Source organism: Anoplophora glabripennis, unplaced genomic scaffold (genome assembly GCF_000390285.2).
Source record: "Anoplophora glabripennis isolate ALB-LARVAE unplaced genomic scaffold, Agla_2.0 scaffold497, whole genome shotgun sequence".
Lineage (NCBI taxonomy): Eukaryota > Metazoa > Arthropoda > Insecta > Coleoptera > Cerambycidae > Anoplophora > Anoplophora glabripennis.
In genome coordinates, this window is record NW_019416737.1 from 340,071 (window position 1) to 361,811 (window position 21,741).

Here is a 21,741-nt window from a genome sequence, read left to right on the forward strand (position 1 = left end):
AAACTGGGATAATATCAATGTCTCACAAAGCATTCTCTTAGTATTTATGTTTAGATATTTACGATGGGGATACAGAAGCCGCAATCCTAGGTATGCTCGTTGGGCCATTTTTTTAACTTGCTCCCTGAATCTTAAGTTGGAATCTAAGATTAAACCTAAATTTTTTGCACTCTTAGAAAATTCTAGCAAATGCCCATTTATATTAATCTTAATTAATTTAGAGATATCAAAAGCTTTAGTCTTCTTGCCGAATAAAATTAAGGCTGTTTTAGAAGGATTTATACTAAGAGAATGCTGTAAGGAAATATCAAATATTGTATTTAAATCATCATTTACCTTATGCATAGCTGATTGATAATCTTTAGGATAAAACGAGTAATATAATTGAGTGTCATCAGCATACATGTGAATGGAGCAATATTTGACAAATTTTATAAATTGTGATGTATAAATTGTAAATAACAAAGGACCTAATATGGAACCCTGGGGGACTCCTTTGCAGATAGATCTAGATTGAGATAGGTTTTCAGAGACTCTTACAAACTGTGTCCTGTTATTAAGGTATGAATATAGCAACTTAATGCTGTCATGTTCAAAACCACATGATTTTAAAATAGCAATTAAAACATCGTGATTTATGGTGTCGAATGCCTTGCTGTAGTCAAGTAAAATTAGGAGCGTACATTTTCCCGAGTCAGTAGCGTCCACAATATCATCAATAATGTGCATTAGAGCTGTAGAGCAACTGTGCCCAGGACGAAAACCAGACTGAAAAACAGGTAAAATACTATAATTTTCTAAGTATTCACGAATTTGAATTTCAATTATCTTTTCCGCAATTTTCGACAATCCTGGTAAAATACTGATAGGGCGTAAATCAGAAAAAGTCTTAGGATCACCTTTCTTAGGAATTGGCGTCACTAGAGCAATTTTCCAGGAAGAAGGAAATTGACAGTCAATAAACATACTGTTAATTATATGAACAACATAATATAAAATATAGGGACAGCATAGCTTTATAAAAAATATACTAAGCAAATCAGCACCAGCCGATGAATTTTTTATAATCTGGAGGACATTTCGCACGGTATCTATTGAGACGAGTTTAAATTTAAAACTTGAGTTAAGAACTTTATTGAAATCATAATAATCAAAGATGCTAGAGTTGTCACCTATATTATCTGGAATATTGTCTATGAAATAATTATTAATAGCATCTGGATTCGATAAATTAGCAGGCAATGGCGAATTAGAGCTATTAGAAACAATGTTTAATGATTTAAGCTCCCCCCACAGATTTTTAGAATTTTTATTAGTTGAAATATAATTAAAATAAGACCGTTTTTCCACAATTTGAGCATGATTAACTGCATTCCGTAACTGTTTAAAATAGTTCCATTTAGCAGGAGAAGAGTTTCTTTTATATTCAGACCTTGCCTTATCTCTTTGTCTCATTAACAGTTTGATATTATCTGTTAACCAAGGGGCCTTCTTTTTTGTTATTCGTACCGTTCTCAAAGGTACATGCTTATTATAAAGGTTTGAGAGATGCAACGTCAAATGACTAACTTTGTCGTTAATATTTGTCATATAAAATAAATCAGAAAGCGGTAATCTTAACAAATCATTAAAAAATGTGTCTTCATCAAAGTGTTTGAAATCACGATAAGTGTAAAACCTTGATGTAACATTAGCAGGACTTGAAGAAATTTGACATTGCACAAGATCATGATTAGATATATTCAGACCTCCAACCTTTACCAAAGAGACAATGTTCAAATCATTACATATAATAACATCAAGTAACGATGCATTAGTAGCAGTTACGTGTGTAGCTTCATTAACAATTTGATGAAAATTCAGTGATTCAAGCATATTTAAAAAATAGCGAGTTGCATTCGAATCCAAAGATAACAAATTAATATTAATATCACCAAAACAAATAATATTATCTCCAAATTGCATACAATTAGATATAGATTCTTCTAAATTATCAGTAAAAAGTTTCGAATTTGTTCGAGGCGGATTATAGCAGACCCCAAATATGTAATTAATTTTATTAATAGGTACAGTAATCCAAAGCTGTTCTAGATCATTGCTGGTGTCGATGATGCTAAATAAATATGAGAACTTCAAATAAAAGGCTACTCCTCCCCCCCTTCCATTCCTATCTTTACGAATTAAAGTATAGCCATCAATTTTCAAAGATTGATCAGGAATGTACGAATTTAGCCACGTCTCACTCAATGCAAAAATATCAAAGTTATTTTCTAAAATATAATTCTTCAGAACATTAAATTTAGGTAGCAGAGACCAAATATTTAGATGTGCACATTTAAATGAAAAATTTACCATATATAAAAAATATACTTAATACTAGATAACAGAATAAGGTAAAAAGCAGATTTCTTACAGCTAACAAAAAGTAACACAATACTCTTTGCAAAGCAAACGAGAAAAAGAGACAGAGAAAAAAAAATATATAGTGTGCTCGGCATATTAATAAAGCAATACCAAAAACATTACAGTTAATTATTTCTCGGTAATAGATAACTATCAATGTCAGTAATACTTTTAAACTTTAACACTGAGTTATTAACTTTAGCAAAAACCTCACCATTATTTGTCCAAACATTACGAAAATAGAATTTTTCACAAGCGTATGAAAAAATTTTAAACCTTAACGGCGTCAAATCCTCCTTGATAGACAACCCAGTAGATTTCAACTTGGACTTATTACGAAACACAGCCCTCTTTAATTGATAAGTGGAGAAACTTACTAGAATAGCTCGAGGTTTATTATTACGTGCAGCCTTTCCAACCCTGAAGCACGATTCAATGTCTTGAGAAGATAGATTCATCCCAAAATGTGTATTAAATAAATTAGGTAATGCATTGTTGTGATGAAATGAAGGTTGATAGAACATACCGATAATATGGTATAACTTATAAGTAATTGTTACATTAAAAATTAACTCAGTCCGCCAAGGGGTTGCTCCAGTCGCCCCAACAGCCCTCTGTGGGGTCTTTACAATTTCGAGAAAATGTGCCCACTGCATTTTTTCGTAGACGCCCGCTCTCCTGGTATGTGTGCGACGTTGGTTTCCGGCGCGGTCGACATTTTATAACAACGTAGTCCTTTTAGAATTCCTAGAGACAAGGAGACGCAAAGGGATGCCAAGCCGGGAACCCAGGTGCCGTCGAGTACACTCTGATTACAAAACTAATTATAACCGCTACTTAAAAGCCAGTTTATATATTAATAATATTATTTATTTGGCCGCCGCGCGCCGAACAACCTACTGCATTCCTTTTCCTATTTATCATTCGAAAAATTACGCCTGGCAGGCACATTAACCACTCTCCTTAATTTCACTGCGGATATTTTAAGGCTAATAAGCCGGTATTCGTATCGAAAAATAAGGCTGTAAGCACAAATGACAAAAAAAATTATGTATAGCACTTAGGAAATACTTTAAAAACCGTTTATTGAAACGTAATAAATTACTCATCACCGAAGTAATTATGGAAATTTGCTTCCTGCCATATGACCATTCTGTTTATTTTTATTTAATTATTTAATTTATTTCAATTTAATTTTCTTCTTATTGTGGAAAAAATACCCAGTTAATTAAAAATAATAATAAAAATGTCATAAATACATAATTACAAAGTCGAATTTGAGGTATCGCTAACACTACAATTATTTATCAAATTATTTATTAAATGAAGTGATTTATTATTTAGTATATTTTTGCTATATTTTCTTAATTCCAATTCCAATATATATTTATAAGATATTAGATAGATTTTATGTAGTTATGGGAATAAAAATAGTAATAAAAATTTTGTATTTGATTAGGTAAATCTTTGAATCCTGTGGCAGAAACGATTTTGTCTAATTAAACGCACAATCCTTATTTTTACTATTCTTATTTTACAAAAACATCAAAACTTTCGATACAAACGTACTTTAAAGAAGCTTTACGCGTTATTGAAACGTAACCTTTACATTTTCACTCCTCTTATCTCAGCACTGATAAACTCGTGGTTTTTATTTAAAAAATCCATAACCATTAACAAACCTACTTCTGTCAAATTAGAAGAATCTGCTTTTACGAAATTTGCTCCCACTTTTTTAAATTTAATATGCACAAACGGTAAAACATTCTGTAGATGCAGAAACTTATCTGGAAGCAGCGCCAAGCCGGCTGACTGTCCCATGCGGTGACGTCATTGCATTGCCACGGCTGAGACAAATATACGCATTTTAAAGATCATATATAGCTTGAAAAGTGTTCAATGGATTGAATCGCCTAATCATGAGCAATACTTTGTGTATACAAAATAAGAACGTTTTTGAAAATTTACTGAATGACCCCAATTAATTATTTTAAGTTAGAAATGTTTTATTACTGTGCATTACTTATTATTTTCATTAGTATAAATCGCTACCAAAAATACATATCCCAACGGCAATACAGAGTGTCTCGAAACTTAAAGTCACTTTTTTATGGCAATTTCCTAAAATTTTTAAAAATTTCACTGAAAATTGGTTTAAGAGACTTTTTGGAATGGATTAAAATAAACAATTTTTTCGTGCCTAAAATATGTAGGTCACTAAGAACATCTTGTACTTGCCTAACATTATTTAGACAAGGAACCAACAGTTTTACATCCTTTTCGAGGGATGGTATTATTTAAAATAATGTTAAAAAAATGTCATTCTTAGTTGTGAAAACGAAAGCAGCAATTTACTGTTGTGTTTTTTGTATTTGCCTGCTTTTCATTGTGAGATTTTTTATTGGATAAAGCTATTTTCATAAAAATAACATTTGATTGATCGTCTAAATATTTTCCTGGTTATTATTATTATATTATATATTATATTATTATTATATCGTGCTTGCTGTACCCAAAACCAATCAACTGCTTAAATTCATTAATTTTTTGTTAAGGTAAAAGCACAATAGGGATCCCGACTTAATTGGTTAAATCTTTTCGGTGATGAAGCAAATTGAAATCTAAGTAGACGTGATTTCATTGTGAACTTCTATTGTCACTCTTAATTAACTTTATTTGGGATACCTTCTCCTACCACAGGCGATTTTCATGTTTTATTCTAGAGTACATCCAGAAGAATACAAAATATTACCGCAGTAATGTAATAATAACATTGGCGCATTCACCAAAATATTGAAAAACTAATATTTTTATAATAAGTTGTAAAAATTAATTATTGCGATAAAATTAAACTGTTTCGATTCTCTCGCTATATCCTATATATATGTATCTATTATATCCGAGACGTTGAAATGTCGAAAAAAATTATATTTCCTCTGAAACGTCGATTTTGCACTTTAAAAAGACATTGTTTTCATAGAATTTCTGTAATTTTCTTACAGAATACAACTTTCTAAATTTAACAACATGCAATTACAATATTTGACTCATTACTCAAGGAAAAAACATAAAATTGAATTATTTCTGAAATTAGGCTAATATCCATAAAACTGATGATTCATACCAAAACAAGTTCTACAATTCCAGAAATATGAAACAGCCTTTGGCTAAATACGTTCAGCAAGTTTACACTGAAAAGAAGCAAGTAATTTTACAAATATGGTTCATAAGAATATACTTATAAATGTCTTGAAATAAACCTAAAAATGTTCATAATATTACAAATCCTCTTGTAATTCTGCAAATAAAACTTTCTCTTGCTCTGTTGTAATACTGACTTGGTAATCATGACACAAAGTATCATGATTTGCTGCAGATCGTTGATGTAATTTTAATTGGAGAATGTTCTTAGTGAATTTGGAAAAATAAGCCAAATCGTCAAAACCTATACAATAATATTATAATGATGTAATGAGAAAATAGAAAAAAATATACAACATCTAATTTTTTTACTACACAATAGAAAATAACGTAGTGAAAATCTACAACGCACTGTATAAAAATCATTCATTGTTAATGTTACGCATTTCTGAGTACAGGAAACACAAAGTTTTGTGCAAACAGACACTGATGCGCAGTCTGGACACTGCTATCATTGATTTTAGTTACTATTGGATGTATAGTCTTTCCGAAGTCAGTTGAACATGTAAAAAAGCGCCTGGCAATAAAATTTACTGAGTTTCGTAGGCGTCCCTAAAAAAGTTTTCTAATGTGCATAAAATTTCTATTATATGTTCATTTGGCCAACAACATATTTTAATTATTTATGTCCTTAAACAATTTTATTATATTGATGGTAAATTTCGTTTTGTTCCTTTTCAAAAGGTCTCCAAAATGCCATGTTGTAATAATAATAGTAAACAAAATATCCCTCTTATTTCTCCCTTTCGCAATTCTCCTATAAATGATTAATAGAAGGTGCCTATAATAAATTAAAATTAAATGAATCACACCAAATTCCGCATTGCTGGGCTCCACTGCTGGGCAATTTGTGGACAACTGAGATTTATTGCTCAGTGGACCAATGCAACTGTATTTGCATTTCGTTTGCCCGCCCTCGCATTCTTCAACTGGGCGTATACATTTCTACCACCTCTACGTTTAGTACGACCAGACCTGTAAATGGGTATGGCTAAATAAATATGGGAACAAGGTTTTCAAATATTTCAATGCTGAGTTGCTGCGTCAGCGACCGAACCTGGTACATACTGTCATTCTCTTGGTTCTTCAAATGATATCGGAAAAACTATATCATTACTCAAAAGTTATTCAATCTTACCAGTATAAGATTTATTTACCTAATAAACATTGAAAAAATAGGGGTAATATCGCATAATAATTACGCATTTTTTATTGAATTACTTAGGTATATTGATTTTAATAATGTATTTATAGGTACCTACCTAAATTGCGTAAATTTATATTGTAAAAATATTATATTTCATAATAATAATATGTATATTATACATAAAATAAAATACAATGTGTTTTTAAGAAGGGTATGTTCATATACCTCCGAAAAATGTAAAATTAATTAAAATCTGGTAAATCACAGTATCTTGTAAATCTTTCCCACGCATGCGAAAATATATGACGAAATGCTTTGTCTACTATACCTACCATTCTGTTATCTCTTTTATCAAATCTGTTACCTTCATTTGTCATTTTATTCAATATACAACCTTACTATTTGCGTGATAAATTAATTCGTCGTGCAAGCATGCATCATAGAATTACTCGTCACTGTAATACATTTGTCATGCCAAGACACTGTTCTGCAATATTTCAACGCTCTTTTAGTTACAATGCTGTAAAACTTTACAATTCTTTACCTGTAAATGTTACCTCTTGCTCTACTGTGACTAGTTTTAAAACAGCAATTAAGAAACACATTGTTACCCTTAAAACATAGTAGTGTTTATTTACTCGGTGTATATATATGTATGTATTTTTTTTGTAAAACGGGCGATTAGAATGAGACTAGACCTCACCGCCATTTATATGATTATGTTCAATCATTTGTTTTATATGAAAATATTATTATATTAATAANAATGTAAAATTAATTAAAATTTGATAAATCACATATTTCATGTAAATTTTTCACGCACATGCGTACGTATGGCGAAATGCGTAATCGACTTTCCCATTCTGTCATCTGTTTTATCGTACTGCTATTGTTACCTCCATTGTCTTTTCTGTGCAATTTTATAGTGTCCGTTGTTTATTTGAACAAGGGTAAGTATTTAATACAATATATATGTATGTTCTATTTGAAAATTTAAATGTTGTACAATTGAAAAAAAAACATCACTAAATGTTTACATCGATATTGGAAAGGTGGAAAAAGTTATATCCTCTAGGTCTAGGTATTTGTAAAGTGGAAATACTTAGACAGAACATTTGTCGATGATTAAAGATTTGAGTCTCCTCGTAGAGTGAAGCAGTTGGATAAATATAATCTTTTTTAAAACCATTTCTGTGTTATTTCCAATTTTTTTACATAGTTGTTCATTACCCTTCCCCATGATAACATACCGTATATGAAATGTGGTTGTACTAGAGCAGAACACAAAATTTTCATTTGTTTAACGTCTAATATATCTCCGAACACATTAAAGTTACTTAAAAGACGTCGCAGTTTTCTAACAAAATATTCAATACGATGATGGTTCCATTTTTATTTGTTATATTTATATTTACTAATTTTTCAGCTACACCGACCTTAAGTTTTTGGTAATTTGTCACTGTAGCATGTAAACGGCATAAAAAAAATGTTTCTTAGAAGTTAGTAGTTAGTATTTTTTTTAAATTTCTTTCAACCTTTTCTTTTAAGTCCTTCCAATTATTGCTTGTATAAAATATAGTAGCATCGTCCGCAAAACTGAGTATCTCACCTTTGTAGGAACTTCATGTAAATCATTAATGTACATATTGAAAAAGACCAGGCCTAAAACTGTACCTTGAGGTACACCTAAATCTATTACCCTTGAAGTACTTTTTCTATTATCAATTGTATTCTGCTGTTTTCGTTTTGATAAAGAACTAGACATCAATTTTAAAGCAACCCCTCTGAAACCTATTTTTTCTGATACTGTTATTAACTTGTGGTTAACTAACTGTATCAAATGCTTTCACCAAATCAACAAAGATCTATAAAGAATTTTAATTAACCCTCAGTAAAACCAAATTGCTGTTGAAAGTATTTTATTTGTATCTAAAAAATGTACTATTTTTTTTTTAATTATTTTTGCAAATATATTTTTGTTATTTAATGTAAAATGAGTAGCGTTCTTAAAATCAATTATTAAATGTTTCTCTCTGTTTTCAGTTAATAATAGCGAGGAATACAGCATCGCATTGCTCTAAAGTGACTTCCAACGCCTCTGGACGTCGATGCATCTTCGTAGTGGCCGGCTAGACTGGCCGGGCCACCGCTTCGTGGGTTCCTCGTCGAAGATGCTGATTGACAGATGAGTTGAGTCTGCTGCTTCGCGCGCTTTAACCCCTTACCCACACATACAATTGTAATTAATCTTGTACAAAGATCGATTCTAACAACACTGTTTCCACGTTTATCACTTCAACAGCCGAATGCATCCATTAAGTTGCGGAGTTAACGAATTTATTTTTGCGGATGCAAATGGAACGAGTGTTTTTTTATTGTTCGGTTCGGCCCGGCGTAATTTCTCCGCTAGAGGCGAGGTGTCCTGCAAAATGTATGAGTTCGGTACCGAACAGGCAGTAAGATGTGAATTTAAATATTCACGTCACCGGACTTTGTAACGAGACAGTTTTATTTCGTCCCATTTTCAACATAGCGGCAGTACTTTTTTTGCTGTCTAATTTTATTTTTGACCAATTTTTCGCATTTAAACCATCTTTGTAATTTTTAGTACTTTACTATTTACTTACTGAAATAAGCCTATTTTTGAAGTTATTCATTTGTTTTTTATATACAGGATGATACGTTTTCACATTTATAATTTAATTCACCAAGTATAAGTTAGAACAGTACTAGTTACAAAAATCTCACTGTATATTTAAAAAACATATTAGCTTTTATATTTTTTCCTCTATTTCAAAGGTTTAAGGTCTCTATTTTAAAGTTGCCTAATTCACACAAATTCAAAACGATTTTTTCTAAAAAATCCTATCAAATAAAGTTAAACAATGTTCTTCGAATTTTTTTTTCTGGTATCGAAGAACATTACCAATTAAACTTCATGATAGGATTTTTTTGAAAAAAATTGTTTTGAAATTGTTTAAATTAACTTAATACTTTTAAATTAGAGTAAAAAATTCGCTTTATTTGTTGCCTATTCATGTTTTTGAACCTTGCTTATTATCATTTATTTATTTAGAAATTACAATGTCCCAATATCCAATGGGACAAAATCCCAATTATAGGATAATGTAAAACAGAAAACTAAATTTAAAAAGAAAAATGAACTAACATTAAATATAAAAATATAAGTACTACACAAAATAGACAAATTGCAGTATTGTTTTAGTAGTGAAAATGAGTTCTATGGAAGCGGTGTTTTTATCAGCGGAAAAACATATTTAGGGGGTGAAATATACTCTCAAAATTCGTCCCCAAAAAGAGTTTTTTCTAAATATCTCTTTTTAGGGAGTGAACAACCCCCTAGTGCGAGAAATGTCTGTACGATTAGTATTAACATTATAAAATAAAAAGTTTTTACTTTTTATTTAATCATACGAATATTTTTTTCTATTACCCTAAAATGGATTTAAACGGATGCAAACTACCCCTCATGTTCACCCCCAGAAACAGTATTTCCGTGATATCTCGGGTTCTAATCAATATTTTGGAATGAAACAAAATGAAAACTACTTCTTATAAAAAAGCAGATGTTTCACAAGTGATTCTGTGTTTGGGGGTTGTAACACTTATTTTTTATTTCGGAAAAAATGTATGTTTCAAACAAAATGGAAATTATTTATATTGAACAGAATGATTCACAAGCAATCTTGCCTGTAATTTGTTTTTTTAGTGAAAATTTGAATTGAAAATAAGAAATAAGTATAATTTTACCATCTATAGACCGGAGGATGCAATTCCTAACGTTCAATGGACTGTGTATCGTCCTATTTAGTAGAGGCCGTTTTTCATTTTGCTTAATAAAAAAAATTGATAGGGCCAATAGAGGACAGTGTCAACTTGACTTATTTGAATGCTCGTTATTTTAATCTTTAAATATTATTAGGAAATCATTGTGTACCTATTATCTGTTTTTTTTTAATAGTCTTTATAACAGAGTAACTGAAATATGTGGATTTTCATTTTCATATCGATAACCAGTCCTGGTGTGTACATATAGTAATACCTATTTGATTGAATCAAAATTTTACTGGTTTTGAAAATTGAATATTTGAAAATATTGTTTTAATACTTAAGAAAATGAGTTCTATGGAAGAGGTATTTTTATTGGCTCTTCTATTTAAAGAGGAAGAAAAGCGCCAAAGAAAAAAGCACACAAGATTTTGGATTCATCCAATTAACAGAAGCAGAAAGTAGAGGGTGAATTTTAAACTTTATTTAAAAAAATGTTATTGGACGAACAGCGATTTTTTTCAGTACTTCCGTATGTCATCTGGAAAGTACAATGAGGGACTAGAGATTATTCACGAAGACATTTAGTTACAAAATACAAGATTTATCACCTGCATATCACCTGTAAAAAGGCTGGCCGTTTGTCTAACGTAATTTCTTTTAAATTTCGTGTAGTCACGTTGCTGATTTACTTCGATTTTAAACGATTCATAGAATTAGCATGGTATGCGATCATCAAAAACATTCGCACTAGATACTCTCTAGCTTGTCTCGATCGCATCGCGGTCTCCCGAGCAAGGGGAGCTGCCCCTCATAGAAATTCGAAAAGAGTATAAACATTTTCTTAAGCTAAGAAAATATTTAGATTGGAAATTTTTAATAAAATATTTTATTTATTTAAAATTTAATTTTGAAAATTAATACACTACTTTATTTTTTTAAAAAACAATTGTAATAAATTAGTATAAATAAGTTTAAAAATATAAAATTCTATGTTAAAAAGTAGTACTTTTCCATATTTTAAAAATTTAGCTCTGGAATTCTAAAGCTATATATGTAACGTACCAATTTTATATAGGGGGAATGAAAAATAGAAGAATAGAAGAATAAAAACCTGGCTGAGAAATATACTATGGTACAAAATCGTCTCAATGGCCCAGCAATGATGAGTATACACAGAAAGCTTATTTTTGACAACCATGAAGATTTTATTAATAAAGTGGACAACAAATTTTCAAAAAATCCGAAAAGATTATGTTTTACCTAAATATTCGTTGGATTTCTTTATTTTTTAGATATTTATATATTTTTTGTATTAAAAAGATTTTATTAAAAATATTTCTATAAAAAATTAATTCACTGTACCTATTTCTATCTCTAATTTATATTTCTCTTATCTTGATAAGGTGACTTATTTGTATTTTGTGTTTGTGTTTATATGTTGTATTTAGTTTTATGGTATAACTAATCTATTTTAACTTTTATATTCCTTTTTTTTAATTTTGTTATTGCCACAATTAATTTTAACATTTTAATATTGTCATTTTAAAAATTAATATGCTCTTGTAATATTTTTTTTATTTAACTCTTTTGCTCGCATTATATACATTTAGACAGGTACATAATCCGAAATAATTTCATATAGGTAGGTATAATGAATTAGATTTTTATAAGGTTTAAGTAGAGTAGCCATTAGCTAAACTTTACTTAGGTGAAATTGTATTTTGTTTTATACGAAAAAAAAAATAAAGACATTATTATTAAATAAAGACATTATTATTATCAGGTTTCAGGTTTCTTATCAAATAACATGCCGAGTTAACTGAGACATTTCCAGGTCAGGCATTTGTCAATTGTTACTCCCAAAAATTTCATTTCATTTCCATAGCATAAAATATTAGATTCATTTAAAGTTAAACTTAATTTGGCACAATATTTTTGCCTGTTATGGAACGAAAGTACTTGATCATATTTTTCTGCACCCAATGCCTTTAATAAAGCAATAGTTATTTCCTTAGAATTGTCTATGTTATCAGATACTAACAAGGATGTACCATCGGCATACATGACAAAAGAGGTGTCAGAAACTACGTTACCAAATTCGTTGGTAGATTAGGTCTAGTAAAGGTTCATATTTGACGAATCTTTGTCGTTCTTGTACGGCAATGGCACTTTTAATTTGTGCAATTTAATTTTTCAAGGTGCACAAATGCGTTCTGTGATCAAAAGTCGACATTTTCGTCTTTTTTGTTACCTAGCTGCAAAATAGTCCAAAATTAGTTAAATCGATCGATTTATATTAATTTATATATTAATTACCTTTTCTAACAAAAATACAGGGTGTTAAAAAAAGAGTGTAAAATATTTCAGGAGGTAATAGTATGAACCAAAATAAGCAGAAAAGTCTTAATAAACATGGGTCCGCAAAGTAACGGTTGCGGAGATATGGACCACTATTCGTTTTTCAAACATTTTATTTTATTAGGAATAAACCGACAAAGGAAGCTTTTAACAAACAAAAAACAAAGTTACAGAAGATGTTCAAAGTGCCCTCCGTCCATTTCCAAGCAGGCACGACATCTTCGTCTCAACGATATTCGAACTCTTTCGAAAACACCCTCCTTGGTTTGGATTTCTTGACACTTTTGATTAATCCGTAGCTGCAGCTCTTCCAGGCTATTTACAGGAGTACCATACACTAATGTCTTCAAATATCCCCAAACAAAGAAATCTAGAGGGTTCAGATCAGGCGATCTTGGAGGCCATAAAACAGGTCCGGCCCTTCCTACCCATCTATGTGGAAAAGTTTGGTGTAAATGCTCTCTAACGGCCATGGAAAAATGAGCTGGAGCACCATCATGCTGGAACCACATTTGTTGCCTCTGATTCAAAGGAATGTCTTCCAAAAACTCATACAGTGTGTTCTGCAGAAAGTTGAGGTAAGCAGCGCCTGTTAATCGGTTTGGTAAAACAACAGGACCTAGAAACCTGTCACCTACAATACCCATCCAAATGTTTAATGAAAAACGTGCCTGATGTCCAGATTCTATTAGAGCATGAGGATTTTCGTCGGCCCAAATATGCGTATTGTGAAAATTAAACACTCCATTTCTTGTGAACCCGGCCTCATCAGTAAAAAGAATGTTTGCAAGAAAACGAGGGTCTTCAGCATCATGACGTAGAAACCAGCGGCAAAAAACCAAACGTGCTTGATGATCATTTATTGGATTTAAGGCCTGTACTCGTTGCACATGGTATGGATAAAGCAGTTGCTCGTGAAGGATTCTCCAAACAAGAGGACCACTAATTCCTACCTCGGCTGATATTCTCCGCACACTCGTACCTGGATTCTGCTCTACCAGTGCTAGAATTTCTTCTTCTGCTCTAGGAGTGGATACCGACCTTGGTCTTCCGGATAAATGGCACTGTTTGCTCAAGGAACCGGTATCACGCAATCTTTGGTGAATTCTTCCAAACATGCGTTGTGAAGGAATCTGGCGATTTGGATAAGCGTCAACATAAAGACGTCGCGCTTCGGTGGCGTTCCCATTAGCACGACCATACATGAAATGCATGTCTGTTAATTCTGCGTTAGAGTAACCAGCCATAGCGAAAGAAAACTTGTGCACTGAGAACAACTGTCAAATACGTACTGTTTATTTCACTAAACATCAACCAACTATTATAAGAAAATACACAACGTTTTTGCAAAATAAAAAAAGGGGCTAAAAAACATAAAATATTCCATATCTCCGCAACCGTTACTTTGCGGACCCATGTTTATCAAGACTTTTCTGCTTATTTTGGTTCATACTATTACCTCCTTAAATATTTTACACTCTTTTTTTAACACCCTGTATATCAGGAGCTTTTTGTAAAAATCTGTCAATTTCCTCTTTCGTTAGAATCCAACTGAATTGCTTTTCAATACGGTATTAGTTTTGGAAATTTTCTTATATTTACATTTTTTTTGCATTCAGTGTACTTTTTAACTTGGAATATACTGACCATAACGTTGAAGGTTTGATTTTATAAATTTTATGTTTCGGACACTTTTTGAATTTTCTTCGAACTACACCTTCCTTTGAATTTGTCCTGTCTCGACGATTTTTTGGGTATTAATTGTGAAACAGAACCGCTTCCAATACTTCCCCTGATAAATGCTCCTCACTTTCCGACTTTATTTTGAATTTACTGGTAGAACATGAATTACTGACTTTTTCAAATAACTAATTTTTATTGTTTATTACATCCAAATGATTTAAAATATAATTTAAATTGTTGTATGTAAAACAATTATCTTATTTTATTACAGTTTTCAAAAAAATATTGTTTACATTTCGAAGGCGAAATGATTTTACGTTCTCGAATAGATATTTTACCCCGCTAAGCTCGGCGTTCTAAATACAAAAATAACTATTATGGTTAATTTTTGGAAAAGGAAATCAGACAAGGGCACCTTTTTGTGTCATTTAAATGTTCATTCAGATAGTTTATTTTCCAAAAATGGCACAGTTCTTTTTCTTTATTGGGATATTTTGCCCATCAGTGAAGAAAATTTAAAAAATTATAAAATAAACCCTTATGCCGAAAAGAATGTTAAAAAAAATATGTTTTCACAACGATATTTGAGAAAACAAACTTATGATACGTGTTTCTAAAAGTCAAAGGTAGCCTGCGTATAAATATGGCTTTATTCATAGTTTCACCCTGTATATTTCTTTTGTACCATGCCTGTGTGACCATAACTAAAGAGGAGAACTAATTTGGTACACAAATTGCCGAAACAAATTAAAAAAAATTTAATTTATTCCAGACGTAGGTATCTTACGTCCAGCGTCATTCCCTCTATTTCGGACCGACACCTAACTACCCCTTCATTTTTCAACGAACCGGGCCCACTAATTAAGTTCGAAGAGGCCGCAACTTCCGGAACAACCACCGTCCGAGACCGTCCATCACGAGATGATCCATCACCGGGGGTGTAGCCGCGGCGGCGTAAGTCTCCGGGAGAACCGGAGCGGCAATCCTGTCAAACGCAGGCCTGGCGGAATGGCGGCCGATGTCCATATGCAATCCGGTACATGTAACTACATATTAATAACAGCAAATTAATGAGCGAATAGCGCGCGCTAATAGGACCTTAATTGAGAGCCATCCGATTATGCGGACATGTCTACTGGATACGGTCGAATGGGTATGTCACAATCCGCCGGAGGGTAGAGGGTGCGTCGTCATATTAATGGAAACTTTATCGAAACTGATTAAAAAAAAACTGTAACGTTGAAACAAATATCTACATCTTTGCCAGACATGCAGGAAAATATTTTTTGTAATTCTACTTTACTTTTTTACCCATATTATTACCCATATTATTGCTCATATTATTACCCACATTATTACCCACATTTACAGTTGGTTAATAGAAAGTGTTTGAAGTGCTTTTAAATAATATAATAGGGTTGAGATGAACTACTGGAGCTGGTAATGCATTAAAAAATTAGATGCCCAGATATGATGCACCATTACGTGTTTTACTTAAGCGATGAAAGTTTAAGTTTATGTCATTTTTGTTTCTAGTATTATGAGAATGGATTTGGCTACGCTACGGGCAGTAGGTATACAACTCTTCATTTTCTATTACATTACAACTGGAGTATGTAAGTAATAGCACAGACAAAATAGCTATCGCCACAGACCGCTAGTGGAATAGGCCAACTGTTTTAAATTTCTGAATCGCCGATAGAGTACACCACCAGCAGAATTTTAGGAAGAATCAAATGCAGCGGCCCGCATACCTACGCGTATCCTAGCAACATATAAACAAGACTTTGGTAATGTTGCCAGGCGTACTTACGAATTTCTTTTGTACACTTTTTATCAATATCTGTTTTTTGCGCTACTGTATTTACTTAAATGTATGATGCAGGTATTGATAAAAATGTTTTTAAAGTATCAACGAATATCTATGTAGTTTCATATGATATTCTGCAGCGGTGTTACAATTAAGTTATTTAATCATAATTTCGTTAATTAGCTACGTACTATTTTCATTTTTTGGTATTGAAATACTGCAGAAAATATATTTCCAAATAAACAAAATTCGCAATGATATTTTAAGCAGCTTGTAATATAATTTTTTTAATATTTGATGATGACGATAAATTTATTTAATATACAAGGTGGGTTATTAGTACGTCGCGGAATGTAGGTACAGGTTTTTTTTTGTATTTTGACATCCACTTATAGGTTTAATAATTAAAGATAGAAAGAAACTTTAAATACAAATGTACGACTTTTCCTTTATTTCATTTGACATCAAAATTTACTGGCATAAAATATATATGTTTAAAATAAAAAAAATCATTAAAAAAAATTAAAATTCATCCTTATGAAAATAACAAACAACGCTTTTTATAACTAACCTTTACAACAACATAAGGAGAATAACTAAAAACGAAATAACATTAATATACCTACAATTTTTACAAATCAACATGCAAGTGATTGTGATGATACAGTTGAAAATATGTTTCAATTTACTATTAATTGCTTCAAAAACAAATTCAAAATTATCAAGCATTTCGTCCTGTATTTTTTTTCAATACTTGCAAATTTTCAGGTAAAAAAAATATGTCTAAAGGACTGACAATGAGATCGGGGCTGTTTTCTGGCCACCTAAGGTTTCTAATAATATTTTTTAGTGTTCGTTGACGGGATTCTTCCTCCAAAATAAATTTGCCAATATTCCTGAAGAACTTTTGCACATTATTGTTATTTGAATAATACAGTTAATTATGTTTTATTTTTCGTCATCAGAATAACCCATTGTAATTTTTTAAATTTTTTAAATTAAAATGGGATAAATCCCATGTATTTTTAAAAGAAGGTTCGTTTCTGTCGTTTTTGTCTGATTGTGTGCGAGAGAGATAGAGTTATAGTGTGCGATAGAGATACAGTGACTCTGTCCTCACAGAGAGTTTCTCTCTCTCTCTGCTGACTTCAGGAGTCTCCCAGCAATTTCAGGACACCTAAAGACGGAGCGTGGGGTAGAGCGCGTGGCCTTTTTAGTTTTCGTTATCGATCTATGATGTCACACTATAAGAAAAAAAAACTGTTTTTGCTCATAACTGGGAAATGGCTGGAGATATAAACAAATTTCCCCTTGGTTCTGAGTAGAGCACTCAGTGGGTGACGCAGAGCGGGGTGTCACAATATATGAAAGAAAAAAAAAACAGTATTTGCTTGGACTCTTAAGTATCAAAAAATCTCCCATGGTGAACGAGTGAAAAACGTCAAAACCCGCATGTCAATAAAAAATAAAATCGGGACCAACGATGTGTGACATCATAGGATAAAAAAGTGTTTATAACTCGGAAACGGTGTGTTGAACCCCCGGGTTCTGTATGTTCCTTCTGCGTTGAATGCAAAAGGTCCGAAGTCCGTATGTAGAAAATAAATTTTGGAAACAAAAGGTGTGTGACGTGTTATAGTAAAAAGGCCGTATAACTCGGAAAAGGTGTAATCGAAAAAATAATTGAAAAAAATCTCCCCACACCCCTGGTTGTGTATGTCAGTTTTGCATTGAATGGAAAATGTCCGTAGTCCATATGTGGAAAATAAATTTCGGGAAGAAGAGGTGTGTGATGTGATACCGTAAAAAAAGGTCTTATAATTCGGAAACGGCGCGTTGAATTGAAAAAATTATTAAAAAAATATCCCCACTCCTCTGGTTCTGATTGTCCGTTCTGCGTTGAATGGAAAAAGTCCGAAGTCAGTATGATGAAAAACAAAAAAGTCAGTCAAAAATTGCAACAGCAGTAGCGAACGCATTATCTTATCTCTGTATTGATTGATGATTTGTTGTTGTTTTTTTTTTTAAATAAATTTCGTATTCAACTACTCCTTGAGGTTCCAGCAATTTTATATTGTGTTAATTTTTTTGAACACCTTGTGTCACAAATATGAGCACTACCAATGGCATCCATGATATGCAACACTTGTGTCAATAATTATTTTACCTATCTAAAGAAATCAACAATAAGAGAGCAGTACCCATCTAAGGGTACACAACCTGTATAATGCAATTTTTTAAAACATAGATGTTAATATCGTACCATATTGAAGTCGACGCACAAATCTAAAAACATTAATTTCGAGTTTTTGAATTTTCCCATTCCAAGGTGATATAATAGTTATTTATGTACCTAGGGAATTATAAGGGCCTTAATTACCGATGGCAAAGTTTGCGTCCCGAGGGCGTCCCGCCCGAGGGACAGCAATTGCCTGAGGTTATTAAGGCTCATTAATTCCCGTGGTACATAGATAATTTTATTTCTGACCGATTTCAATAAAATATTGTTTATTTTTAAAACGGAAAAAATGTACCAATTTATTACCTTCCCAGTATATTTGAATCAGGTACCATTGATTATAAGAGTTTTGTTGTTGCTAGGTTGTTGCTATGTTACGTGTTTATAAACAGAATTGTTACTTGCTTATAAACAGTACTTTGTTATCAAGCTGTGTTTGCGTTAAAAACGTGTTTTCTACCCCAAATATAATGGAGCAGATTTTGAAAAAAGCTGAAAAAGCAAGAGAATCATTAATTCCATCGAAAAGTGAAGCCGTATATCAAAAAGAATACAAGATATATCTGGAGTGGCTGACACGGAATAATGTTATGCCAAAAGATGCCACTGAAACTGTATTACTGGCATATTTTCAAGAATTGGTAAGGAATATTCTATGTTTTTCGGTAGATTTGGTAGTAATTTTGTTTATTCGTTGCAGTCAGAAACGTATAGTCCGAATTCTTTATGGACTAAATGGTCAATGCTAAAATCGAAGGTGAATATACATGAGAAACGAGATATCGCCAAGTTCAATGAACTAGAGGCTTTTTTGAAACGGAAGAGTAAGAGTTATAAGCCGAAAAAGTCTGCTGTTTTATCTCCTAATGATGTTATCAGATTTCTAAAGAACGCTCCTAATGAAATTCATTTATTGCATAAGGTAATTTTTTTCTTATTTTCCTTTTTGTGTGTATTTATTTCCTTTTTTTGTTTTAGGTTGTTTTGATTATGGGTTATTTTGGAGGATGCAGAAGTCAGGAACTTTTGAATATGAAGATATCGGATATAGAGGACCGGGATTCCGTTATGGTAGTGAACGTACCGGAAAGTAAAACTGGTGTATCGAAGAAATTTACAATTGTGGATGAAAAAGAGTTCTCTGCTTTGCCTTTATTAAGACTTTATATGTCTTTGCGTCCTAAAGGTATTGAACGATTTTTTTTGCGCTTCCGACAAAATAAATGTACATCTCAGCCAATTGGAAAAAACATGTTTGGGAAAATTCCCAGCAAAATCGCAATGTATTTAGGATTGCCAAACCCATCTTCCTATACGGGACATTGCCTTCGTCGCACTTCTGCTACTGCTCTAGCTAATGCAGGAGCAACTATGACTAACTTAAAAAGACACGGAGGTTGGAAAAGTTCCACGGTGGCGGAGGGGTATCTGGAGGATAGCATCGAATTGAGAAATAAAACGGCGCGTATGTTGTCTACTTTGCCATTAGAAGAGGCAGGTACCTCGACTGTAGTGAACAGAAGCTCCAGTCATACAAAAGAAGAAATTGTTTCCAGTGGCGGTAGTAATTTTCAGGGAACATTTCAAAATTGTACATTTATTATTTGTAATGACGCAAATAAATAAAATATGGTTCAGTTTTCATTTCATAAATATATACACATATATGTATATTAGCATTTTTTATTTTATTTTTACTTGTGAAAGGTAGAGGGAATTATAGAATCTATAATGTCCCAAGGGAGTTATGACTCTCTTTATTGACAGCGTAACTATGACGATATAAGCTTATAATATCCCGGTCAGAAATAAAATAAATAATTAATTAGGTAAATTCATAGTTTTAATTCTAATTAGATTTATTTTATTTAGCATTTAAGGCAAATGTGATTTCCAAACAGAAGACAAGTTCCATATCTCTTTAATTACATAATTGAAAGCATTAAATTTAGTTAGCGGTTATTATTTGGCAACAAAGCCACCGCTGGAACTGCCGCCTATTACCAAGTAGAAGAGTTACAACGCTAAATTTCATTGATGGAAGCCGGCTAACAAAAGCCTGCATCCATTTCGGGTTGCCAATTTCCAGCATTTAAGAAGCAGTCTGTGGCGATACGCTATATTGTCTGTGGTAATAGTAATGTTAAAATGCCAAGTTTCTTAAACTGTGGCCTGCCGTCAACTCTGAATTTTAAACCCGAGATTATGCAAATGGCTTTTCTTTGAATAGCAAAAACGATATCAGCTGAAGGTGAATGACCCCAAACCAGGATAGCATAGGATATTCAGGAGTGAATAAGGCTATGATAGGCAGTAATTAACGTTTCTGAGATACTTTGCTAATCAAGTTGCGGATTAAATAGATGCCCTTGGAAATCTTATTGCAGAAGTAGTGGGCGTGTTTGTCCCATTGCAATTTCGAATCCAAATATATTCCCAGAAATTTTACTGCATCAGGATTGTTTACATCGTCATTTCACGCAAGCTGAACATCAATTTTGTTTAGCCATCAGTTATTTGAAATGAACCTAGATGATTGGAATGTCCACTGTCAGATCATCCAAAACATTATTGGCTATGGATAAGTTAGTGTCATCAGCGAAAAGAATCGCGAACACGTCCTTTCTCACAGAAGTTGGGAAATCATTTATATACAGTAGGAATAGTAGTGGTCCCAGAACAGAACCTTGAGGTACCCCGTAATTAAAATTTAATGTTTTTGATTTGTAGTTGTTATGAACCACGTATTGTTGTCTATGACAGAGGTAGGACTGAGTAAGTGATATGCTTTCGCAAGTACAACCATAAAATTGTAATTTATCAATAAGTATATTGTGACAGATGCAATCGAAGGTTTTGGTGGGGTCAACAAACATCGAACACGCATACTTACCCTCATCAGATCCACTGTTTATGAATGAAGTCAATTTGTCTATTGCAAGTGTAGTTGACATATTACTTCTGAAGCCGAACTGTTTGGGACTGAAGAGATTGCTATTATCTAGATATCTATCTTAAGACATAAATATTTGAGATTTTTTTTGTGGTTTTTCAAGTAACACTCTATGGCATAAATAGACTGGATTCCAAACAGTAGAGCAGTATTCT

At 32.2% G+C, this 21,741-nt stretch overlaps 1 protein-coding gene across 1 annotated transcript; it reads left to right on the forward strand.

Moving 5' to 3' along the window:
* Positions 1–18,773: 18,773 nt before the first annotated feature.
* Positions 18,774–20,380, forward strand: LOC111691888. The gene is made up of 3 exons (XM_023455364.1): positions 18,774–19,274; positions 19,334–19,555; positions 19,612–20,380. Exons 1-3 carry the CDS (start codon positions 19,005–19,007, stop codon positions 20,257–20,259), a joined length of 1,140 nt encoding a protein of 379 aa, XP_023311132.1. The 5' UTR covers positions 18,774–19,004; the 3' UTR covers positions 20,260–20,380.
* Positions 20,381–21,741: the final 1,361 nt, after the last annotated feature.

Coding starts and splice junctions, on each gene's coding strand:
- LOC111691888 (XM_023455364.1), top strand. CDS start 19,005: ATGTTACGTGTTTATAAACAGAATTGTTACTTGCTTATAAACAGTACT. Junction 19,275..19,333: donor TGGCATATTTTCAAGAATTG/GTAAGGAATATT, acceptor TATTCGTTGCAG/TCAGAAACGTATAGTCCGAA. Junction 19,556..19,611: donor AAATTCATTTATTGCATAAG/GTAATTTTTTTC, acceptor TTTTTGTTTTAG/GTTGTTTTGATTATGGGTTA.